At 38.8% G+C, this 19,565-nt stretch overlaps 1 protein-coding gene across 1 annotated transcript in view; it reads right to left on the bottom strand.

Annotated features, from left to right (window-relative positions):
- B3GLCT (beta 3-glucosyltransferase) overlaps positions 1–19,565 on the bottom strand; it is a 124,697-nt gene that overhangs the window by 13,398 nt on the left and 91,734 nt on the right. The window contains exons 10-13 of the mRNA XM_036742638.1: positions 16,926–16,995; positions 8,293–8,406; positions 6,565–6,664; positions 4,896–5,015 (exon numbers count right to left, since the gene is read on the bottom strand). Coding sequence (XP_036598533.1) covers positions 4,896–5,015; positions 6,565–6,664; positions 8,293–8,406; positions 16,926–16,995 — 404 coding nt within the window. The remainder of the gene's footprint in view (positions 1–4,895; positions 5,016–6,564; positions 6,665–8,292; positions 8,407–16,925; positions 16,996–19,565) is intronic.

Genomic DNA, 19,565 nt, shown 5'->3' with positions numbered 1-19,565 from the left:
TGTGACCCCAAACAAGTCACTTAACTTCTGTTTTCTTCAGCCTCAAATGTAAGTGGGGTATTATAATAGCACTTATTCCCTAGGGTGGTTGTGAGGACAAAATGAGAATATTTGTTAAACATTGAGCATAGTGTCTGGCACATAATATATATTTAATAAATGTTGGTTCCTTCTCTCCCTCTTTTCCTGCCATGATTGAGCTTCTCACTAGGTGACTGTAGGTATTTCTCCTCCCACTCAGGCTATATCTTTTTCCTCCTACTCAAACTTAATCTAAGAGCAGAACTTCTGGGTTTCATTATTGGGTGGGGTGGGCAGGGGCATGGAATAAGGGCAGGGATAGAAGCTGTCATTTTATTAGTACAGGGAAATCCTAGAGGAGGGACACTCCTCTACCAGTGCTGGTCAGCTTCTTGCAGAAGGTGGGTCATTTGAGGACTTGAAGGGATTCTTGCATTTTCATCATTAAAGTCCCTTCCTTCCTTCAAGTCTCAATGCAGAGGTCTCTGCTTCCAGGAAGCTTTTCTGGACACTATCCCCATTCCTCTGACTCCTGAAAAAAATGATCTGCTCCCCTTTAAATTTCTTCAGGCATTTGGCCTAGCTTCATTTTGTGCCTATCTCACTTTATCTTGCATTGGGTTTACTTGTGAACTTGACTTGTCCCACATTAAATTGTCAGCTACTTTAGAGTCAGGCTCCGTGGCTCATCTGCCTCTGTATCCTTGGATCCTAGCAGAGTGTCATGTATGTAAATAGGAACTTAACAAATGTTTGGGCAGCTGGGGGACACAATGGATACAGCACCAGGCCTGGAGTTAGGAAGACCTGAGTTCAAATCTAACCTTAAACACTTACTGGATGTATGACCCTGGGCAAATCACTTAATCTCTGTTTGCCTTAATCCACTGGCGAAGGAAAGGGCCAGCCACTCTGGTATCTTTGCCAAGAAAATCCCATATAGGGTCACGAAGAGTAGGATGGGACTGAACAATAAATCAGAATCAGGGACCTTCAGACAGACAGCCAGGTGGTGCAGTTTACAGAGCACTGGGCCTGGAGTCAGGAAGAGCTGAGTTCAAATCTAGCCTCAGACACTTTTTAGCTCTATGACCTTGGAGAGTTACTTAACCTCTATTTGCCTCAGTGTGCTCCTCCATGAAATGGTATAATAAAAGCACCTTCCTCCTAGGATCATTGGACTGTTATGAGGATCAAATGAAAATATCTATATAGCACTTAGCAAGCACAGTACCTAGCACATAGTAAGTGTTACATAGATGTTAACTACCAGATAAGGCTTTCTGAAAGAAGCTATAGGGAAATACATTCTAGGACCCGGAGAAACAGGTGGCGTTTTTTTCTGCAGGGTACCATGTTCCTAAATAGGACTCACAGCCTAGGAGAGACAAATACCTGTTGGCTAATGAAGCAGTTTTCCCAAAGTGGCTGAAAGAGCTGGGCTAAGGGACACAGGGATGTATTCAGGCAGCTGGTGGCACAGTGGATAGAGCACCAGCCCTGGAGTCAGCAAGACTGATCTTTCTGAGTTCAATTCAGTCACTTACTAGCTGTGTGACCCTGGGCAAGTCACTTAACCATTTGCCTCAGTTTCCTCATCTGTAAAAAGAGCTGGTGAAGGAAATGGCAAACCACTCCAGTATCTTTGCCAAGAAAACCCCAAATGGAGTCAATAAAGAGTCAGACAGGACTGAAACACATGAACAATAAAAATGCTAGCTGAACCAAACCAAATGCAGGATTAAGGTTGCAAAAAAACACATTACTATAGCTTCAAAAACAAATCGTACTTTTTTTAAAACTAGCACTTCCTCTATGGCTTGCCTACTTGCTTTTAATTTAATCAGCCACATGATAAACAAAGATCTACTTGATTCCAGGTCTGTAATCATGCCCTTGCTGAGCTATTTCCTGAGCCTGGAACAGAAAAGGGCCACCTTCAAAGGGTTCAGTACACTTGGGCCTCCTTGGAAATCCATTAATGGGACCTGGTATCAAGAAATAGTAAAAGACCCACAGGAAGGCTTCTGGCACATTGGATAAATCACCTAAGAAGGACTCGTAGATAGAAAAGACAGGATAAAAAGTCCTGGACAGGTCGGAATCTGCACCCACATCAGTGACATCATGGGCCACCTATACAATATAAAAACCTATCAAATTAAAGGGCTTTCCAACAAGGCTGAACAAGGATTCTTTTATATTACTGTCAATATTAGCCAAAGAATCTGCACGCACAGGTGATAGCCCAGAGGGTCTGGGATTACAAATTCAGCTAAGTCTTAGCCTTTTAAGAGCTTGTAACACAAACTGGTTCTCAAGATTCTATTCTTGTTCTGCAAGTAGTTGAATCTAGCTGTAGATGTGTGATGGAGGCAGGCCTTGACTGTGGATATACTAAAAGCACAATCTCTGCCTCTTTTGGGGGTCTTAGCCAGCAGGGTGGTACACTGGATAGAGTAATAGGCCTGGGGTCAGGAAGATCTGAGTTCAAATCTGTCCTTAGCCACTTAGTAGCTATGTGACCTTGGCCAATGACTTAACCTCCCTTAGTTGCTTTGCAGTAAAATGGAGATAGTAACAAGAACCTACCTCCAGGGTTGTTGTAAGGAACAAATGAGATAACATTTCAAAGTCCTGCACATAGTAGGTGCTTAAATAAATGCATATTCCCTGCCTTTGTCCTTACTCTTCCTGCAGCCCTGAGGAGTTCCAGAAAGTCAGCGGTCAGAGGATGCTATTCCTTCTCCCTGAGCTGCAAGTCATGAGCTCATGGCCACCTAGGTAGGTTTAGTTCTGGGAGGGGTACCCCTCCTATACCAAACAGCTTCATTGGCATCCTTGGACTTTGTGACTAGCAAGAAGAAGAGACCTGAGGGGCAGAGGCTATCCTTCAGTATAACCACAGAGTTCTAGCCCAGCCAACCAAAGAGTCATAAAGTCTGACAAGAAGCAGTCCGAGGATATCTACATCTGCTCTGTAGATAGAGGAGGCTGGCAAGGAATATCTTCTCCACTTTACATCCCCAAGAAGGTGTGGGGGGGAGCATTAACACCATCATGAACCTGGACACAAAGCAGATGCTCAAAAGAACAAACAAAAAATTTTATTTTAATTGATTTTGCACACACAGGATTGCATCAAAACATTTAACAAAAAAAAAAAGATAGTGAAGATTAAATGTCAAAAGTTTATTGTTTTTTGGTTTTGTTTTGTCTTGTTTTTTAAAGTCCAAACCTGTAATTTCATTGGTATAGGGAAATTTCCATGAGGAATTTCCCTCTACTAATGGAGCTCGGCACCTGTCTACAACTTCTGGGTTTAGCCAGGGGCTTTTTACTGTTTTTGTGTCATGGACCCCTCTGGCAGTGAGACCTATGAACCTTTCAATTGTGTTGAGGGCCTGTCTCCAGGACTCCTTCATTTGCTTTAAGGCCACCCTTGACAGACAGAAGCCCCTTAGCCCACTTTCCTCCATCCCTGCTCTGGCCTCTCAACTCCTGAGGCCTTAGCTCCAAATGAATAACAAGTGTTTGACCTTTGCGGACGCTGGATGGATTGGCAGGGAGCCTAAGTAGGCAGAACTAGCCTTGCCTGTTATTTCTCAGAATAATGTTTTTAAATGTCCAAAGCAAAATACATAGGAATAGAAAGGAAGCCAATTAGATTAAAATATAATTATTAAGATAGTTTAAAAAACAAGTTCATGGAGCTTGACTTAGAAAGTGGCCAGGGGCACCAAAGGCATCCAACTAGTCAATCTTCCTGACTCCAAAGCCAGCTCTCTATTCACTGTACTACACTGCCTCCTTCAAAGTACTCATTTTCAACTGCCCTTTAAAAGTATGTATTATGAAATTGAGGCAGGATCATGGATTGAGCGATTCTCTGGTCTGTTCCTCATCAATGTTCTAAGACTGTACATTGCAGAGCTGGTGTTGACCTACCTTGGTAGAAATGGTTTCCTCACCTCAGAGTTCTCCAGACCAATGAAAACACAGGCCTAGTCCCTATTATAAAACCATAAGTAAATTTTTTAAATCTCTCATTTTCTGATAGTTTTCTATATTCTCTCCCAAAGAATGAAGTATGTATTTTGGTTGTTGGGTTGTTTTTCAGTTGTGTCCTACTCTCTGTGACCCCATTTGGGGTTTTCTTGGCAAAGATAGTGGTTCGTCATTTCCTTCTCCAGCTCATTTTACAGATGAGGAAACTGAGGCAAACAGGGTGAAGTGACTTGCCCAAGGCCACACAACTAGTAAGTGTCTGAGGCTGGATTTGAACTCATCAAGATGAGTCTTCCTGATTCTAGGCTCAGTATTCTATCCACTGTGCCACTTAACTGCCTGAAGTACATCTGTAAGAACGAAATTGCAATTCTCTAAGATTTTGATCCATATTTAAAAAATGTACTGATCATTAAAATTAGTTAACTGCTTTAGACAATATACCACTACAGACCATTTTTTTTTACCAAGTGCTCTGAAACAGGGAATATTTTCATATACTCTAAGCACAAGACATTCTTTTTGAGGTTTACGACAGTATAGTGGCTAGAGTCCTGGGAATGGTGTCAGAAAGACACAGGTTCAAATTCTATCTATGACCTTAGGCAAATCACTTGCCTCAGACAACTAACTCCCTAAGAGTTGTTCACCAAGTAAGTCACAAAAGCAGAGGAAATTTCCATAGAGGAAGCTCCATGTCATAAATTATTTTTGTTTTGTTTTGTTTTTAACCTAAAAAAAACCACCTATTTTTCAAAAATAGCTAAGTAACACAATGTAAAGACAGTTACATCATGGAATACAGAATTCGGAATTACAGATAAATATTAAAGATAAGGTTGGGAGGCATCTCAAAATTCAGTTACCCTCCTCCTCCAGTGATGTAGCTGTATCCTCCAGTTCCCAGTCCATAGCCATAACGTTCTCCTAGAAACACTGGTTCACTTGAGTCATAACAGCTAAGCAGGTTCCGGAGCCTGGAGATACTAAAATGTCAATGGAATGCATAATTAACAATTACTCCTTTCAAACACAATTTCTGGATAAACGTTTCATGGCTCCTAGAGCCTGCAGTGCAGTGTGTACTAGCTATATGAAAATTTATTATAACTGGGGTTCAAAAAGCTTATGGAGGCAATTAAGAAAATGATTGAAATCAGCCAATGGTCATCATGGGGGACTGAGAGAGTGGGGGATAGCTCTATCCTGCTCTCTACACCCTCTTTCCCTTCTTATAAAGATATTTTAAGAGGCCACCTCCACTAGATTTTCCCCTCAAGTCCTGCATAAAAATTCATATTAGCCAAGCTGCTTTTGAAATTATATAATAAAGCTTTCACATACTTCAAGGAGTTATGATTTCAGTGCAGTGGGTATTCCCTATTTACACTCATGTAGACAGCAACCGTTTTGATAATTTAAGAGATGGTTTTCAATTCACTACTTGTATAGTGACACTCTCCCCAAACTTCATTAGTCTGGTCCTCATCCAACAGACAAACTGGTCAGTCCTGGGCCTGTATTGGAAGTCTTTTCAGCTTTGCAGCCCCTTCCAAAGCTTGCCTTGGAGAGCCTAGGATCACTTATGTACCGCCTTGAGGTGTCAAAGGAGGCATTTAAGAGAGAAAAGCTTTTATGCATACAAGAAAGGTAGGCTTCCTTATTAGACTTTCGCTCTAATAGATTCTGCCAGCTAGCACTTTGTTAAACATATTTCAATCTTCAGGAAAACGTAAGTTACTGGCATGCTTAGAATTCTAGTATCAACAACAAAGACTGTCTCTGAGAACTGTTCTGCTTTGGGAACTTCAGGTCACACACAGTAAACATTCATGCTATTCATTACAGTACAGATTACTGTAATGGGTGCTATATGCAATAAGTTAACTAAAAATAAGTGGCCCCCATAAGGAATACATAAGGAACATGAAGATTTCAGAGAATCGTGAGATCTATATGAACTGATGCAGAGGAAAGGGACCAAAAAATATATACTAATAGTGTAAAAAAAAAGATAATGCTAAAAGACCAACAGAATACAGGCCAAATACAGTGAACAAAATTGGTTCTCTATTACTGAGGTTAAAACCACAATATTCTCTTCTGTTAACATGGTAAACTACATGAGTGAAAAGTTACATGTGCTGCCAGTAGTAATCAATGTACTAGATGGTTTTACTTTTTTATGGAAATGTTTTTTTATTAGATCTAATACCTAATAATATCTAAATTATCTAATGTTCTATTAGAATATTGTTTATTGGTAAGTGACAAATGAGTCAAAACAAAATGTATCAATTAAAATATTTTTCATCTAAAAAAATAAAAATAGCCTATACGGCACCATAAGTATATGAATATTTAATAAACATTAATGATAAATTAATCATAATATTTATATTAATCATAATACCTGCATATATGCAAATTAGAAAATATGAACAGGGAAAAGATTAGATGTGGAAGTATATGAACTAAGGCTTTAAATGTATGTCTAGAATCTGTATCCACACAAGGACAAGAATGACTTCTTACCTTATTAACGTATCATCATCCACAATGACTAACCAAGTTGTTGTATCACTGCTATGATTCAAAAATCTTTCCAAAATAGCAAAGGTCTTTCCGCAGTGACCTAAGGGAAAAGGGCAGGATAACACACAGTGATTACCCACAAATGTAAAGTGGCAGATTCCGGATTTGAACTGTGTCCTCTGATATAAAATATTATATGAATGAAAATTGTAGTCCGTATCTTTGTACTAAATGGAAACAAATAGAAAACATTTGAAGGTAAAATGACCCAGGTTCTATTTCTTCTATTAAACGTAAAGCCTAAATTTTTTAGTTATAATGCAAAGATAAAAGTAACATTTAGGATCATGGGATTTCAAGAGGAGAATGGACTTTGGAAGTTATTTAAGTCTAGGCCATGCCTGACAAATCCAAATTGTTCTGTAAATTTTGGATTCAGTCAAAAGGCCACACTTAAGGATTTAGAAGGCCACATGTGGCCTCAAGGCTGCAGGTTCCCCATCCCTGAGCTAAAACATTAGGTTTGGTGCCTACTAAGGCATCCTGAGATAGAAGGAACAGGCCAGAAAATGATGGCTTTCCAGGAGAAATTCAGGAAACACAGAAGCACTGATGTAGCCAGGCCTCTGACCATTGAGAAAAGGACAGAATTGATAAGCCTGTTAAAAAGGCTCGGAGTAAGCTCTACAAAGTTAACTGCTCATATTTCCATCATAGGCCGTTGTGTTTCTTTAGAAAACATTGTTCTAATATTTTTCCACCTGTTTCAGGGATCTATTAAGTACTAGCAGTGTAATACGAAGCTTTTTTGCTAATAAAATGCTTCATTGCCAAAGAAGGTGGGTTTTGTCTGGGTTCACTGAAATAAATGACTAGCAACTCTGAAGTAGCCAAGATAAGCGAGACTACCATCTGGTGGTGCCTTCCTAGAACTGCAGCAACATGATCCCTGGGGCCCAGAAACCAGGGAGAGACATCAAAGCTGTTAAACCCACAAACTGGCAGATAATGCCATCTTTGCAATTTAATTCCTTGAAAAGTGGCAATCTATGTACAGTATATATAGTATCTGCTAATTGGAATGCTTAATAAGGTCTTATTTTTTTAAATCATGAGATGAAGATGTGAAATATATACATATTGTATATACACATACTATGTGTGCATGCATAGACATAAACATATGTGTATATACATATATGTATATGTAAAAGTGTGTGTGTGTGTAAAACTAAGGCTTAAGTAGGTACAGTTTCCATGTATTCCAACTACATTAATTACTGTCTTCTGAAAAACTATTGGAAATAACTGATGTAATTTGTTGTTGTTCGATCCATTCAGTCACATTCAACTCTTCATGATTCCATTTGGGGTTTTCTTGGAAAAGATACTGGAGTGATTTGCCATTTCTTTCTCCAATTCATTTTACAGATGAGGAACTGAGGCAAGCAGGTTTAAGTGACTTGCCCAAGGTCACACAGTTAGTACGTATCTGAGGCCAGAGTTGAATTCAGGTGTTGCTGACTCCAGGCCCAGTGTTCTATGCACTGTACCATCTTGCTACACCTTTCAATGCAAAGGCAATGCTTAAAGAAACTATGGGAAGAGAGGAAAATGCGTAAGGCAGAATTATAATCTTCTTGGAAAATAAACATTTTCTGCCTTAATTTATCATGTTTATAGAATGAAAGATTTCCTACAAAGGCACTAATAAAATGAAGTGCTCACCTCTTTCTGTATTAGGCACTCCCAGATCAATAGTTGGAATTGAACTCTCTGCATAATCACTGTAGTATTCAATGAGACTTGCCTGACCTTCCCAAGTCTGCTTTACAATAGGTACTGGGGGGGAAGTTAAAGAGAAAAGAGATTACAATCACACGCCTAAATGTGTAGGCAGCAGAGGCAACTTAGAACTGCAGCATCTATAAGGCAGAAAGATGGTCACTGTCCTTTCTAAGGTCTCCTAGGACCAAAAGCTTGTTTGAAATCCTGAGAAAAGCTATAGTTGAATGGTGATGACAGGACATGATTAAAACCCACTTCTTGATCAACATTTTCAATACTCCCATGGGCAATTAAATTCCGCCTCAATACAGATGAATGCATTTACTTCCTTATATGAAATTCCAGTTAAATTACATCATAGTGTTATATGTATAGCTCAAATTTTAATTAACCTTTTTCTTCCCCTACAAAATGTTAATGTAAAATCTACTTCTTAAACCATTTTTAATTCAGCTTTAAAAAAAACTGTTATATTGTTCTGGCTAATCTTAGTATCATCTTCTGAGATTATTCTCAATATATTCTGTATATATCTTGTTTATGCGTAGTTGTTTGCATGTTGCTTCTTCCAGTAGACTGCAAAAGAACAGAGAATCTTTTTTGCCTTTGTTTGTATGTCCAGAGCTTATCACAGTGCCTGGCATGTAGTGAGCACTTAATAAATACTTCTTGATTGTAATCTACATATCCCGTTCTCATCTCTTTTTTAAATTTCAGTGCTAAATCACCAACTGCCTGCTGGACATCTCTCACATAAGCATCTCAAACTCAGCCTCTCCAAAATGGAACTCATTATCTTTCCGCCTAAAACCTGTCTTGCTTCCTAACTTCCCAATTTTGGTTGAAGGCACTACCATCCTTCCAGTCTCCCAGGTTTGCAACTTCACGTTCGTTCTCAAAGCTTCCCTCTCTCTCCCCCTTCCCCCATCCCATTTAATCAGTTTGCCAATCTTGTTGATTTTTACCTTCACAACATCTCTTGCCTTCATCCCTTTCTCTACTCACAACATGGTGACCTTGGTTCATCATCCTCTCTCTCTCTCTCTCTCCACACACACACACACACACACACACACACACACACACAAGCTGCCTAATCGATCTCCCTGTTCCCTCAAGTCTCTCCCCTGGGAATTTATTCTCCATATCACTGTCAAACTGGTATTTCTGAAGCACATAACCAACCATGTTACTCTCTTCTTCAAAACACTCCAGAGATTCCCTAAGCTCTGAGACAAAAGGCAGACTCCTCTGTTTGGCATTTAAAGCCCTTCCCAATCTGGTTCTGATTTATTTTTCCAGGCTGATTACACATCACACCCTCTCACATATTATGCCAGACTTTTGCCCCATATATGATTCTCCCTTCCTATACCTGTGTACTTACACCCGCTATCTCTCATAAATAGAATGTTATCCCTCCTCATCTCCAACAACTGATTGACTGAACTGCCAAACAATTTTTAGGTTCCAGTGATTCTTGGATTCTCTTCCAGGCTCACCTCCGATATCACCTCCTATAGGAGGCCTCACCTAATTCCCCTAGTTTGAGTCTTCCCTCTCCCCCAAAAGTAGTTCATATTTACCTTGTATGTACTTTGCAATTGCTTATTTACTTAAATGTTATTTGCCTCCAGGGGAAATTAAATTCCTTGCAAGCAGGAACTGTTTTGTAATTGCCTTTGTATCACGAGCCCCGAGCACTGTGCCCGGCACACAGTGACCTTTTAATAAATTCTTGTTGAATCAATGGATGAATTAACACTAAAGTGATCAGGCAATCCAATATTAAAGTAATCTCCATTATATATATGTTCCTATGATTTTTCTACAGTCACAGAAGAGAGAGTACACGCATGTTTTCACCCTAGTAAGGGGCATATTAAATGAAAGACAAGGCAAGGTTGCTATAAAAAAATCTTCACTCTGTTCTCTCCTTCCAAAACTCTGTGCAATTAAAATCTTAACCAGGGCACTGCACTGGCAGTTTATTTTTGCATATAATAAAGAAAATGACTTACCATGTAATAGGGCTCTCAGGAGCATGCGGTCACTATATGTTCACACTCTTGGGTAAGATATCCTCCATTATTGCATAACACTGGAAGAAGCTGTGAGGAAAAGTCAAGAATTTCCCTCAGTCTTCAACATGTGCTCTTGCAGGGTGTGCAAATTGTGCATTTGTTTTCCTGGCCTTTTAGCCTTCAGTTCCTTTTTGCTCTAATAACTAACCAGAATGAGTGATTCTCTACCAACGAGCTGATTCAAATGAAACTGAAATAAAAATCAAGGTTGACTCTCCTCCCTAAACTCCTACATTCAACTACATTCTCCCTGCTGGAGTTTTAAATAGTGGTTGTCAATATCTTAGGCTAGTTCCCTGTCTCAGATCCCCTTCTTTTTTGTTTAAAATAGGAATTATTAGATACCAGGGAAGGCTGGAAATTGGTAACATCTTGCAACAGGATTGATTTTTCCTCTACAATACATGAAATGGGAATTCTCCCAATTTTGCCAAACTTTAAAGGTACGAACAATTTTTATTAGTATCGTTAAGCTATTTGAGAACTAATTTGACTGCTCAGTGCTCTTTGCTAGAGAATTCTACATCATATTGCCTGAACACTGTATTTCTAAAGGGCTGAATGTTGAGAAAATGCTTCTGCAGTCAATTACAGTTACAGATTTCACTTTCAATCGATTCAATTTAATTTGATTAAATTCAACAATTAAGTGACATCATGCTAATGTTTATGTCATCTCATATATCAAGGTACCAAATTAACAGGGAGTGCCTCCTCAAGAAGGTTAGATAACACCACAATAATTAAAAGAGCAAAAGAAGGCTAAAAAATACTTCTATCACGAAAAAGCTCAGCTGTATAAACTACATATATCTTCTATATGAGTTTAGAGGCTCCTTAACCAAAGAAGTAAAATATTCCTCTGAGGTGAACAACATACATATTTACCTTTGTATGCTTCACTGCAAGGATGACTTAAGCCAAGAATGAAAATAATCTTCAGACGTGCTATAAAGCTGCCTTGCCATCAAATGACAGCCTTTGAGCCTATTGAGGAATGTATTATTAATATTTTACTTATGATGTTGAGTCTCATTATGTTTACTTGCCCACTTAAAAATATGATTGGTATTTTCTCTATGGGAAAGATCCAGGACCACAAGGAGGTATACACATACATACATACATACATACATACATATGTATGTGTGTATATGTACGTATACTATGTATATGTATGTATACTATAATATAATAATATACTATCATATATGATATATAGAGAAATACATATATATGTGCATGTGTATAAATATGTGTGTATTACACATATATGTATATTATATAAGAATACACACCAAACGTGGGTTATAACACCACATTAAAGAGAAAAATTTCATGCAAGTGATTAAGATCATTTTACCCCACTGATTGAAAGTGACATCTCCAATTAATCTGTATACTCAACCACTTCAGAATCCATGGGGAGTACTCAAGAATGAGCTTTCATCCACAATTATTAATCTAATTACTTCTTCTAACAAGGAAATTGTCTTCCACCTGGTTCCTTGTAGCTCAAGCTTTACTTATATACCTATTTAAGACCCACACGCTACACTCTTCATTACTTGCCTAGCCATCTGATTGTTCAATCAAAGAGAGAAAACTAGGTAGGGGAAAATCCTAATGTTTGTTTCAGTATATTGATGTAGATTTTACTCTCTGATGCAAAATCACAGCAGTAAAGCTACCTACCTTTTTCTAATCTAAAGGAGAAAAAAGTATTTATTTTTTCTTAAAGAAATCAAGAAGCTGTGAAAAGGAACTGAAGGCTGAATAAGTAGCAATTCTGCCTCTTTAATTAGATGGGAGACAGCAGGAGGATGGCATATCACAACCCACCATTTAATGAGCAACAACAGCGGCTGCTACCAGATACTTGAGACATGCACATGATCTGCATAAAAAAGGGAAGGTACAGAAGATTCTTAAAATTTTCTCACAGCTCCCCATTACACAATGAAAAACATATGACCCAAGAGCATGGATCAAGTTGAATCAAAACCCCAGTGGTTTTCCTTGCTTTAAAAGTATTTTGCAGCATTTAATGCTACTTCTTACCCTTACAGGTTTTAAAAGTCTGTCTAAAAGCCTTGGATCTTAATAGAAATGCTGCTGTGTAGATGGAGTAGATAGGGATTTTCTAAGGTAACTTAAAAAGTATGTGTCAATAAGAATGTGATGTTTCAAGTAGAGTTCAGATAGGCTGGTTCCATCAAGCAGTTACACTTTCCTTTGTATTAGTAAAGAATAATCACAACATTTTTCTTTTGAACATTAGTCTTTCTCCTTTATTGCTAGTTTACCTCAGGAAGTAAAAAATAAATTCCACTTATGTCATTTTGTGTTCCATTCATGTCCATTTGTGCCCAATACATTAAAGGCAAGACTGGAATTTTCCTGAGAGCAATTCAACCTATCCTTAGAGGTTGTTAATATTTTATACAATCTCTAATGATAGTTTTATTGCCAGAAATATGTGTATTGGAAGAATATACTAGTGCCTCTAGAATTAGGGGGCAGAGTCAATTGAGCTGGAAGTCAGAAATTCAGATCTTACACCAGACACTTACTGGCTGTGTGACCCTGGGCAAGTCACTTAATCTCTGTCTGCCTCAGTTTCCTGATCTATAAAATGGGAATAAATAACAGCACCCTCTTCCCAGAGTTGTTGTGAGGTTCAAATGAGATGAGATTTGTAAAGTGCCTTGCAAACCTTGAGGAACTACATAAATGCTAGTTATCATCATCATATTAACATTATTTAACATATGATATTGATAATACAATAATCATGAATAATAATAACCATAAGTAAGCAAATTGCTACTACGTACCTACTCTGCTAACATTCAATGTCTAGGCCATTTCTGTGTTTATCAACATTTCCATCAGAGTATACACAAGGGCAGAAAAAAGACGACACTCAAGACCAAATTCTTCTGATGAGGAGTATAAAATTGGAGCTGGAAAAAGACCTCAGGGGACCACCTAATCCAAACCACCCAGTATACAGATAAGAAATGAGGCCTAAGGAGGGTAAGTGACTTATCCATGGTCAGACAGGTAGTAAGACATGGAGATAGGATATAAACCCAGATCCTCTGACTCTAGAGCTGGTGGTCCTTACAATTTAGCATGCTGCTTATTTGTAGCTCCTTCTTACTAATAATTAATTTGTTCAGTCATTTCAGTCATGTCTGACTCTTTGTGACCCCATTTGGATTTTCTTGACAAATATACTAATGTGGTTTGCCATTCCCTTCTTCAGCTCATTTTACAGATGAGGAAACTGAGGCAAACAGGGCTAAGTGACTTGCCCAGGGTCACACAGCTAGTAAGTGTCTGAGGCCAGACTGGAACTCAGGAAGATTTCCTGACTCCAGGCTTAGTATTCTATCCATTATGCCACCTACTGACCCACTAATAATTAATAACATCCGGTAAACTAGATGGCAAGAGAGGAGAGTCAAGCTTTTCCCAACCCAAGCTAAAATGGTATTTGGGGGTTAGTTGTGGATTTTGATTTCATCCTTTCCTTATTAAAATAGAAAATAAAAAGTTGGCTTTTACAAGTTTCTGAATGCTGGCTTTCTAAACACCTGATCTTCAAGAGAGTACGTCCTCCCATTAAATGGTGTTAGATGTACAGCTGAATGCACATTGTACTGCTTTGTACTATACTATCACGTTTCTCATACCATCCCAGATGAAGAGCTGCAAATAACCTCACAGGTTATCTAATCCAACTTCCTCATTTTATACTCAAGGAAACAGAGACAGAAGAAGATGAAATGACTTGTCCAAAGCGACACAGATCCCTAGTGACAGAGGCATATGTGAAGCCAGGCCCTATGACTCCAAAGGCAACAGCCTTTCCACTGTGCCACGATGGTCCTCAATAGCTCATGGCCTTTATGAAGAAAACATGGCGACTCTCCCAACCAGAGAGTAAAGGGCAGGAAAGCCCAGAGCTCTGAGATTCTCCTAGCATATACACAAACTCAAGGGTCCCAGGAAACTTAGAAATTCTCTCACATCAGAATAATTCTTTTAACAAACACATCGCATTCCAATGAGTCTGCCAACAGAAAATCAACCAGGTTTCAGAACAGTCACAAATTTTCACCTCTCTCTGTGACCAGAGCCAAATAGTTAAAGGAAATCAATAAATTTGATTGCTTTGGGAGCTGAAGTGTTTGTCTGTTCAATTCTCATAGTCATAGCATCAAGCATTATTAGAGCTAGAGGTTAACATCAGACCAGAGCATTCACTTTGTAAATGAGGTGCCTGACTCAGGTCCAGAGAAATCCAGTGACTTGTACTGGGTCACAAAGCATGTCAGTGGCAGAAGTGGGCCCAGAATCCAGGCCTCCTGATTCCCATGCCAATCTTCTTTCCATTGTGTCACACTCTTCCTGCTTTTATATTCTTTTACTTAATTACCATTTTTTAAAAATAAAATGATCTTCAGCCTAAATTCATGATAGTAGGTGAGGTTATTTTGGGGTTTTGTGAAATACAGTTCCTGCCTTTCACTGCTTTCATATTTCAATATTCCACTCACAAAATGCTGTCTAATTCCAAGCTGTGTTAACTTATTACTTGTCCCCTTTATCCAGTCATCCAGAAATTTCTGATGATGCTTAATTAGACAAAGGAAGGCAATAGTACATGTGTGGGCAAGATACTGTCATGTGCCTAGCTTAGCTTCTAGGAAGAAACATTTTGAATCTTCTTTTTTAAAAGCTCATATTAATAATTTCTTAATTGTTTTTATGGCTCTCCAATGAGGTGTGACACACTGATAGCCTGCCAACAAAATGTTGCATAGTGTGACAGATATTAGGAATCATCTTCATCTTGCTACTCTCAGACTTATCATGGGTTCTTTTTATCAAGAGTTACAGTTCTGAAGGGATTTTGAGTGTCGTAAAAACTGTCCCCTGAGCCTGGCTTTGCAGGGCAAGGTACAGACCAGGCAGAGGAAGGAGGTATGAGGCATCAAGAAAGGCCATGGGACTCAGCCATTTTCTGCTCAGAACACATATTGTTCTGCCAAAACCTTGACGGACCAGGCATCCAGAGAGACAGCACAATGTAAAGACAGGGGTCTGTTGCAATGAAGGTTGAGAAAGCCTGATTTAGTAGTCAGCACTTCTCATTTCTAATTCAGCTGGAGGTGAAGATGGAGTGCTGGAGTCAGAAAGACCTGGGGTTAGAGCCTACCTCTGATGTGGACTAGCCGTGTGACCCTGGGATAGTCACTTCACTTATCTGACCCTCAGTTCCCTTAACTATTAAATGGGGGATGGGAACTGCACCTACTTCACAGTATTATCTTGAGGATCAAATGAGATAATACATGTAATCTACAAACACTAATATGCTCCATAAATGTGAGCTATCATTATTATCCTGTGGCTGTTGTTCTGCATTCTCAGAAGATGACTAATCAGTCAATATTACTAAGTACCTACTATGTGCCAGGCACTGGAAATACAAAGACAAAGACAAAAATTAAATAGTCCCTGCCCTCATGGAGCTTACAGTCTCTGGGTGGAGGCAACGTGTGTCCACATAAGCATAAACAAAATAAATGCAAGGTCATTCTCAGGGCAATAGAAGCTGAGGGTGGGGACAGATCAGGAAAGCCTCGTCTATAGGGAAGGATAGGATCCTGGATTCAGAGCTAGAGGTGACCTTAGAGGCCATCTAATCCGGCCCCCTCGTTTTACAGAGAGCAACTTGTCCAAGGTCACACAGAGCTAGGATTGGAACCCTACTTGCTTGGTCCCAAGTCCAATGCTCTGAACATTCTTGCCACTGAGTCATGCTGCCCATCTCAAGAGCGCTCCTCGGCAGTACAACAAAAAGCACGTACTTTGCCCGTGTTCTCCATTCTGCGGCTTAGTTAGTAGGGCTCTCCTGTTTTATAAAGCACCTTCCTTTCCCATCTTTTTTCTTTAATCTCTATTTCACTTATGAATAGCACAGTTAAAATGTTTTCTTTGGAAGAATGTACAGTGAAATCTAGGAGGGGGCTGGATCAGGGACGGTCTTCAAAATTCTCAGTGGACCCACTTAATTTTCATATTCCAAACTTTTCACAAGCAACACATGTAATGTGATCAATTATTCTAGGAAACCACCAAGACTTCAGTGAGAATCAAAGGTTCTACACAGTTCAAATTAAATATTTCTGACATACTGTCCCAAGATAGGTATTCTCTAAACTTTCCAGTTTATGAATAAAAATGGGGTTTTAATAGGCATTTAAAGGAGTTGTGAATTCATATTTTGATTTCATATGAATTCATATTCATAAAATTTAACCCTTCTAGTTTACCTGTCAAAATGAGAAATACTGTTTAATGCAGATTTTGCTGGTTGCCCCTTTTGTTCCTGTCTAATTCTTGTGCTTATGCCCTTATAAAACAAAGAGCACATTTTAAAAATCCAATAAAAACAAATGATTCAGAACATACTTCTGTCATCATGAAATTTCTTGCATGTTTTTACAGCAACAAAAACAGCCATCTCCTTCACTGGATTTCCCTATGAGGCAATAAGAAAAAAAATTTCATGTATTTATAACTTGAAGTGTTTCTTTAAAGTGTGCATTATAAAATCAAGCATCAGCTATCCCAAAGTCCATAAAAAGTGGCTTTTTCATGACAATGAGTCCAATCCTATTCCCCAGTTAAAGTTAGGCAAAGAATGGAGGACATCATTTTAATAACAATCAAAGTAGTTCTTTTTAATTTTTAATGAACAGGATGGAGAATGCCTAGAAACAGGGAACATTTACTAGAATATGCTTTAAATAGGATCACATTTACATGTCTATTGTCAATAAAATTAATAGGTTTGTCTAAACTTAAGTCCATAGCCAGGAGAATTAGAGTAGTTAGGATGGAATAGGACAAAGAAGACAAGGTCAAGAGTCAGAAAACCTGGGCTCTTGTCCCAACTCCACTCAAGCTTGCTGTGAAACCTTTAGAAATTTACTCAGTCTCTCTGTAGGCCTCCATTTCTTCCTCTCTTACAAATGTGTGGTTTGGACAAGGTGATCACGGTGATGATTATGATAATAGCATCTAACATTTATATGGTGCTTTAAATTTCGCAAAATGCTTTATATATATTATCTCATTTGGTCTTCATAGTAACTATAAGTGGAAATAGACACCAACCTACCTGTCCTAGCTCCCTCACATAGAAATATTAAAAATCTATTTGTGAAATTATCCTAGTCTGAAGAACTTGAGAGAGAAACATCATCAATCTTTCTTTAACTATCAATTCCAAAATAATGTCATGTTCCTTTCTTTCTGATCAGCCTAGGTAGGTTGTTGTTCAGTCATTTTCAGTCATGTCTGACTCTTCATGACCCCATTTGGGGATTTTCTTGGAGTTCGCCATTTCCTTCTCCAGCTCATTTTACAGATGAGGAAACTGAGGCAAAAATGGTTAAGTGACTTGCCCAGGGTCACACGGCCAATAAATGTCTGAGCCTAGATTTTAACTCAGGAAGATGACTCTTCCTGACTCCTGGCCCAGCACTATCCACTTCACCACCTAGCTGCCAAAGGGCTCCTCCTCAAAAAGTAATTAAGGCAGCAAAGGGACATAGGCAAGCTGCCTTTGACTGATCCATGGAAGAGTAGGAGCCTCTTCCCCTACATCCAGAAGGGATTAGGTTAGAGATCCTCTTTTGGCCCATGCATCCCTTTATGGACTGTATTCCTTCAAAGTCTACCGAAGACCCTCTCTCAGAGCATTTTAAATAACTAAAGGAAACACTAAATTTCAGTTAGAGCTTAAAGAAAATTAAGATGTATTTTTTTCCATCCATGTTCACAGAACCCCCAACTGCTCTTAACTGAAATTTATCTGTGGACTCCAGGCTGAGAAGTCTTGACCTAAGAGAAGAAAGATGCCTCTTTGATTACTTCAGCTAATGGAAAGATATCTTTTGGGTTATCTTTTGCCAACTGGAAAGGAGGATCCTTGGGATAGTAGTCAAAGAGAAATGAATGGTTTTAGGAAATTATTCCCCTTACTAGCTGTGTGATCCTGGGCAAGTCACTTAACCTCGATTGCCTCACACACAAAAAAGAGAAACTACTCTCCACGGTTGTGCCAAAACTTAAATGACTGTTGTTCCATTTGATAAAGCAAACCGTTAACTGAAATGTTACCATAACTCTAGACAACCTTTGTTCAGTCTTGATTGTGAAGTATTCCTTGTTCAGGATCCTATAAATTGGGGCTTCAAAATTACTTGTGTTGGAGAGATGTCCAAAGGAATGAGATGAGTGTCAGTTTGGACATTTTTTTCGCTAGGCAAAAAAATACGCTTACATTTAGAAAATCTTAATATATATAATTTTCTTCCACACTTTCGAGGAAGGTGCTATTATTATCCTCATTTTACACCTGAGGAAACTAAGCAAAAAGAGGTTAAATGACTTGCCATAGGACATGCAGCTAACGTCTGAGGGAGATTTTAAACTCTCGTCTTCCCAGCTCCACGTTCATCACTCTATCCTAGCTATCATCTTAAGGTCTTTCCATTCTTAAACATGGAGTTTAGTTTTGAGTACACTTGATTTTAATTGCAGACAGTCTGAGTTTGGTAGCAAGGGCCATCCTCTATCAGTGATTTTTTTTTCTCCTTTCAAAATAACAGTCTTCAGCAAATCACAAGGACTTACTCTAGTTAAGGAAATGCTTGATCCCATGAAAAACACATGAGCCCTAGTGCTCTCCTTAATCAGCAATATACAGTATCCATTGTGCACATGTGTCAAGGGGCTATACGTGCACATGGTGTATGTCTGCATTTTCTTCCTTCTAGATGGAGAGATGGGAAGGATTTCTCTCTGTGCTATAAGATGCCTCCTTAGCTCTTCTGTTAATAAGTCACCACCAATGCAAAGAATTTGGGATTTGTCAGCCAGGGGAACTCCTGGTATAGGAACTTTGTCAATTAGGATCACAGCCTGTCTACTATTTGGTAGGAAAACCCTAAGGCATCTGAACCCTAAATTCAGCAAATTTTTCAGGTCACATGGCTACTAGGCTTCAGAGGAGGGACTGGATATCTAGTTTTCCTGACTCCA

Source organism: Trichosurus vulpecula, chromosome 2, assembly GCF_011100635.1.
Source record: "Trichosurus vulpecula isolate mTriVul1 chromosome 2, mTriVul1.pri, whole genome shotgun sequence".
Classification (NCBI taxonomy): Eukaryota; Metazoa; Chordata; class Mammalia; order Diprotodontia; family Phalangeridae; genus Trichosurus; species Trichosurus vulpecula.
Note: the sequence above shows the minus strand (reverse complement) of the source record. Positions and strands in the feature narration are given on the sequence as shown.